Raw genomic sequence first — 6,864 nt, 5'->3', positions numbered from 1 at the left:
CATTCGCCTTAATCTCTCCAGGACTGATGCCGGCTGCGTGTATCCGATGAACTAGGAATGTAATTGATTACTTTTACAATTCACATATATTCAGATTTAGGGTTAATCCGCACTCCTGCAGTAGCTGGAGGATTCGCTCAAGCTTCTCATACATCTCATCGAACGTTTGACTACCAATTAAGATGTCGTCCATGTAATGTATCATGTCGCCTTTCTGCAATTCTACCATGAGTCGATTGAAAACAGCACGTGCAGTCTTTAGCCCAAACGGCAGTCGCTTAAACTCATATAGTCCATCCGTGTTGATAAATGCAGTAAACTTTCTACTTTCCGGTGCTATCTCAATCTGATAATACCCGCTGTTGAGATCCAGGGAAGAAAAGTATTTAAACCGCTTTGCCTCCTGCAGACGCTCCTCAATATTTGGTACTGTGAAATTTTCCTTCTTTAATCAGCTTGTTTAGGCGGCGGTAATCAACACAGAGTTGATCACTACCATTTGGCTTCTTGATGAGTACAACCGGGCTGGCGAACTCAGATGTGGATGAAGTGATATCCTGATCCAACAGCTTGTCGAGCATTCTGTTTACAATTTCCTTCTTTGGCTCGGCATTTCGGTATGGCGACTGAGAAACCACCTGGCCACTCTCAACGATAATATTGGCTTGAACGATATTTGTTTTGCCTATGCCTTGCAATCCTGTATAAAAAACATTGGCAAACTTCTCTAGCAAACTGCGCATTTGGTCTCTTTCTTGATCGTTCTGCAAATTAAAAAGAAGTTGTTTAGTTATGTTGTCGTTTTCAAGAGCTACCGGCTGATGAACTGCACGCTTAAATTCCGTGTCGCCTGGCTCCGACTTAAGCGATAGATGAGCACTAATGATGACGTCCTGTCCCAGCAGGAAGTCCTCTTGCAACAGATCGTCGTCTTCTACATATACTTTGGCTGTAATGATTTTTTGATCGATGTCTATATCCACAACCATTACTTCGGTAAGGATACAAGAAGCCCCACAAATGCCTCGTATTTTGTATAGAGTACCTGTGGCAATCAGCGTTGATCTGTTGGGCAACTGACTGGCGCATGATACTAGCCTGACTTCCAGTATCAATGAAGCCGCTATAGCTGCACGACTTTATGTAGATTTGACTGGTGAATATGTTGTCTTGTTTCGAGGCGCCCAAGCGCAATACATTTTTAGCTTGGCCATTTTCATTGGGGGCATGCTGCTTTTGGTACAGCGCAACTTCTTCTTCACCTTTGGGCATGAATTAGCAAAATGCCCGACTTCTCCACAATTGTAGCACTTCTGAACTTCCTTCGGTTTTATTGGCTTTACATCGTTGCCCTGTTTTGTCTCGAAGTTGTTGCCTTTTGATAAGAATTCCTTTTCGTTCACAATTGGCAGACCTCTATTTACGAAATAAGAATCAGCTGTATCACGAAACTGCTTCATAGTCGAAAAGTGCATTGCTGTAAGACTGTCTTGCAATTCGCAGTGCTATAGGCCTGATCTAACATATCTTATGAGAGCTGCTTCACCAAGTTTGTACCGCACGCCAAGGGCGGACATCCGGAAACAGTACTCCTTCACTGTTTCCTTCGATCGTCTGGTTGCATTAGCCTTATTAAAGTGAACTTCTGCCTCGTCTGGGCTAGCTTCAAACTCGTCTTGTATAGCTGCAGCGAAGTTGTTCCATGTGGTGTGTAGAACCGGCGAAGAGTCGAGCCACAATTTGGCGGGGCCCTTAAGCCGTGTATAAATTGCTAGCAATAAAAATTTCTCGTCCCATTGGTAAGCATCAACTACTTTGTTGGTCAAACTCTGGCAAGGTGTTTGTTGTTTCTTTGACCGATGCTTGCCTAACGTTTTTGGTAGCCTGTCCACCAGGGCTACTGTCGTGGAAAATCTCTTGGGTATCCTCTTCTCTGATTTTCTGCTGCTGATTAGCTGTTGCTGCTGCCGCGGTTGCCTCTGCGCTAAGCATTTGCATGGTGACCAACTGAGCCATCATATTCTTCAGCTCCGTCATTTCGTGTTGTATATGTCGGAGATTATGAAATAATTCCAGTATTTTGAAATAAAATAAGTAATCGATTTACAATAAAATTAGTTACTACGATAGCTGTATCGATATATCTAGTTGATATTCAATGTTGCTGAGAGCATAGTCTGAGCGAGAGAGAGAGCGTCTCAGATGAGCATGTTGCTAGTGTTGTTGTTGAGAGTCAGTCGAGATTGGACCACTGAAATATCGCGACGCAAGTGACTTGCTGTGCGACAGCGGTGAATCAAGATGGCGGATGAGAATCAAGGGAACGATGTGCCGCATCAGAGTCTTCATGCTCCGACATACATATATGTGAAATCGCAGCTCCTTTCGGCATCTCTACGTCTTCAGATTTTTCAAACTCTATTAGTCGTTGTATTAATTCGGCTCTAGACCCAGAAAGCGCCAAGTTCCTTTCTCGTATCAGGAGCCTTAACTGGTCCCACTTAAGTTTCGCTATTTTCACCATTTTCCTTAATATGCTTGTCACTCAATGGCTTTGTCAGCTGCACGCACAGGCAATTCCTTTTGCAGTTACATATACACACAAGCTCTTTGTATGTACATATATAGACAGGCTCACACAGATTCCTGATGCAATTTCTCGAAACTCTTTTTCTCAGGTTCACTAAGATTCCTGATCGCTCAACTTTGAATCCGTCTGCCACGTAGAAAAGGATGACATCCGTAATTTGCAATCTGCTTTGTCACATACACCTTTGGGAACACATCCTATTGCAACCTTTCCGCTCTACACATAACCACTAACCATACAGTATATAGATGTGCCAGTTCATACCACGAAAGCGTCACACACTGGCTAGCGCGCTCAGTACCCCAAAGTACTGACGCGTCATCATGAGAGAGAACGCAGAGAGAACATCTTTGCATGTGTTAGTACAACACACAAGCTGGGGTTCTTAATGTCGACTCCCAGTCTTCTGAAAACAGCTCCATTATTTGAGCCCTGGTCGCAAATAACTGCTCGTACATTAAGCCCTAAGGGCTCGCGCACACTATAGCTGAAAGCGGAGCTGAAAGCAGAGCTGATAGCTGATTTATAAGCTCTGAAAAAACAAACACACTGCACCGGTGCAAGTGCGCACATTGCAGACTGAACTGAGCTGAAAGCTGAAAAAGCTTTCTAAAATCAGCTCAGCTTAGTTTGATCGATCAAGCATGTTTGTTTTTTCAGCAAGCTGATTGCTGATTTCAGTACTGAACGAAAATGGACTGTGAAATGTTATTGAGTGAAATTGCGGTGAACCCGGTCTTATGGAACAAGCGTGATAAAAATTATTCGAATCGTTTGATTTTCGAAAAAACCTGGCAGGCGATCGCAAATAAATTGGGAAAACCAGGTAAGTTTTATTATTGACCTTTTTTATGTGCATTTATCTGCATGTACATACATATGTATGTATATGCATATGTACATATGTATGTATATGTATGTACATATGCATGCAAACGTCTAATTGAGGAGAGAAAAAGATGAGCAAGAAGAAAAGAAGAATAGACAGTGGGGCAAAATGTATTTGAGTTCTTTTTATTTACGTATGATATTATATATGATATATATGATACATTTTTATAAAGTAAAGTTTACAATAATAGTGTGAAATAGAAGTGTTATTAATAATAATAATAAAAATTATACAAAATAATAATAATAACATGAGATTTATGTTTTATTTAGGAAAAATGACAATAATGATTCCCTAATCTCTTTAGCTTCATTTTTTGACCTATTATTGTTTTTGGAAAGGTCTTTGTTTGAGTTGTAAGTTGAAGTCTCGCCCTCAAAAGTATAAAAATAATCGTAAATGTTTTCAACATCAATTATTATATTGTGTAGAAGGCACATTGCTTTTATTAAAATAATGGCCGTTTTTGGAGTGACATCTATTTCTCTTTTCATCAAGCGCCACTTTTCTGTTAAAATGCCAAATGCGCATTCGACACAACGCCGGGCAGAGGAAAGTCTTTTATTAAAAACAGATCGTGGTTCAGTTAATGAACGTCTTGGGTAGGGCCTCATTAGATATTTAGTTAACGGATATGCTTCATCTCCAATAAAAACAAAGGGAGCTTTTATATCTGAATTTGGCAATACTTCTTCCGAAGGAATGTCCAATTCATTTCGAATGATGGCCTGCTGTAATCTTGATGCAGCAAATATTCCTCCATCACTTTGGCTACCTTTAAACCCCAACTCAATAAAAATAAATTTACAGTTAGAATCGGCAACGCCTTGAAGAACAATTGAGAAAATTTTTTTATAATTAAAATAATCCGAGCCAGAATTTTTTGGGCATTTTATTCGGCAATGTTTGCCATCAATAGCCCCAATGCAATTGGGAAATCTTGACTTTTCTTAAAAGTCATGCGCGATTTTTTTGTACTCTGTACAGTCTGGTGGGATCATGTGAGTCGAATTTAATTCTTCCCAAACCGCTGAGCATGTTTCTGGAATTATTTTCCGCAAAGTGCTTTCCGCTATTCGAAAGCTGAATGCAAGTGCTCTCATCGAAATACCAGTCGACAAATATCTGAAACATTTCATATTTTTATTTTCAGCGGAGCAGTGCAAAAAAAAGTTTAAGTATTTAAAAGACGAATACCGCAAGGCCCAGCGAAATGTGCCAAGACCCGCATCAGGAGCAGCAGCAGCAGAGCCTCACGTTTCCAAATTTAAATATTTTAATTTAATGCACTTTTTGAGGGATGATTTCGGTGGAGAAACCGACGGAAATATAGGAGGCACATACATCGAACTAATGGACGACACATCAATGCCATATAGTGCTGAACTGTACGACACTGAAATTGCCTTGACAAAAGATGACATCGAAAAGCCAGGACCGTCCAAACGACATAACAAACGACAAAAAGACATGGACAACGAACTAATAGAAATCGAACATAAAAAATTAAAACTCTTGGAAATGGACATTGAAAATAATACAAATAACAAAGACTCAGACGATTTATTATTTTTCAAAAGTTTAATACCTTTGCTGCCGAGCTCCCTGTCAGCAAGCCAAAAACTACGGATGAGGACAGACATTCAAAATGTCGTCCTCAAATATTTGGAGGAAGATTAATTTTATTTATTTTCATAATTTATATATTTTGTTAGTCATTTCTTTCTTTCTTTATTTATTATTATTTTTTATTATTTATTTTTGTTATTATTTTTATGTTACACACCTTACACACTTTTCATACATTATACCTTCATACATAGTCTAATTACACATACATACATCTAATTGCATACATACACATATACATATATATATACATACACATAACGAAAAATAAACAATAAAAATAAAAAAGCTTCCTTTACGAACCGCAATGTAACAAAAAGTCTTTCTTTGGGTCCAATTGGTTCTCGAAGGAATGTCTGCTGCTTTTGAATTCGCGATTCAATTTTATTTAAAATATAGTCAAAGGTCTCCACCTGCATTCTTGCGTATTCGGCAAATTTTATTGGGAACGTTCGAAGCTGCTCATACATATGGTGAAATTCCCCAAGTACCGGGCGATTCCGAAAAATTTCGTGCACCCAAATCTCTCTGCGTATTTTCCTTTCATTTAATAGTTTTTTCATTTGCACATTTTCGCACAGCAACAATTTACGCACGCGCGACGACAACATTTTGGTAACGTTTAAAGAGAGAGAGAGTCTATGGCTTTCAGCTTTCAGCAATCAGATCAGCCGACAATGTACGCACCTGCAAGCTGATTCTGCCTGAGAAAAGCTCTCAGATCAAGTGAGCTTTCAGCTCCGCTTTCAGCTCCGCTTTCAGCTCCGCTTTCAGCTATAGTGTGCGCGAGCCCTAAGATCAGTGTTGCTGAGGGGCTGCGATCCGGGCTGCCACAGTACTCCCCCTAGAAAAGTTACAAATCTTCAGTTTTGTCTTTTCTTCTCATATGTCCGTAATGGGACATTTGATAGCTGATCGTCAGAAGAGCTGGTCTCGGAATTCGCCATAAATGCTGGCTTGAGCCTGTCGATTGAAATAGCTGTCTCTTTTCGGATGCGGATAGTGAACACCCGGTCTGATGACTTGGATACAATCGGTTATGGTCCTGCGTACGGCGGCTCCAAGGGTTTTTTTACAGCATCAGTCCGGACAAAGACATGAGAACAATTGTGATGCGAAGCTGGATTTGGCCTCACCACCTGCATTCTTCTCCTGAACTGGCCTGCAAAGTCGAGTGGTTCCGACGGCACATCCACTTCGTAAAAGAATTCGTTGGGAAGACGTAACGTACACCCATATAGCATCTCTGCTGCTGATGCCTTAATGTCCTCCTTGAAGCACGTGCGGAGGCCCAGCATATCCGGTTGGCACATCAAGGAGGCTTTCATGGACCTGTGCCAACGCTCGATCATGCCATTTGACTGGGGGTGTTATGGCGTCGTGTGAATGTGATCGCTTCCCAGCATATTCGCTAGAGACTTAAAGAGTGCAGACTCGAATTGAGTACCTTGATCAGTTGTAATAGTCAATGGGCATCCAAAACGCGATATCCATCGCGACCATATTGCTTCACATATGGTCTCTGAAGTCATATTCTTCAGCGGCACAGCCTCCGGCCAGCGGGAAAAACGGTCAATCATTGTCAGACAATATCTGTATCCGTCAACCAAGGGCATCACAACAATGTCTAGATGTATGTGATCAAACCTGCCATCGGGGACGGTGATCTTTTCCGGAATCAGAGCGTTGTGCTTATGAATTTTGGCTCGTTGGCACGGAAGGCAATTCCTCAACCACTCCAGAACGTTCTTAC

General features: G+C 40.9%; 1 protein-coding gene across 1 annotated transcript; it reads left to right on the top strand.

Annotated features, from left to right (window-relative positions):
* The first annotated feature begins 3,072 nt into the window (after positions 1-3,072).
* Positions 3,073-5,818, top strand: LOC117186550. The gene is made up of 2 exons (XM_033387475.1): positions 3,073-3,416; positions 4,636-5,818. Exons 1-2 carry the CDS (start codon positions 3,284-3,286, stop codon positions 5,160-5,162), a joined length of 660 nt encoding a protein of 219 aa, XP_033243366.1. The 5' UTR covers positions 3,073-3,283; the 3' UTR covers positions 5,163-5,818.
* Positions 5,819-6,864: the final 1,046 nt, after the last annotated feature.

This window comes from Drosophila miranda, chromosome XR (genome assembly GCF_003369915.1).
Source record: "Drosophila miranda strain MSH22 chromosome XR, D.miranda_PacBio2.1, whole genome shotgun sequence".
In the NCBI taxonomy this organism is placed as follows: Eukaryota; Metazoa; Arthropoda; class Insecta; order Diptera; family Drosophilidae; genus Drosophila; species Drosophila miranda.
The sequence above is the reverse complement of the archived record's forward strand: the minus strand, read 5'-3'. Positions and strand labels throughout refer to the sequence as shown.

Coding starts and splice junctions, on each gene's coding strand:
- LOC117186550 (XM_033387475.1), top strand. CDS start 3,284: ATGGACTGTGAAATGTTATTGAGTGAAATTGCGGTGAACCCGGTCTTA. Junction 3,417..4,635: donor AAATAAATTGGGAAAACCAG/GTAAGTTTTATT, acceptor TTTTATTTTCAG/CGGAGCAGTGCAAAAAAAAG.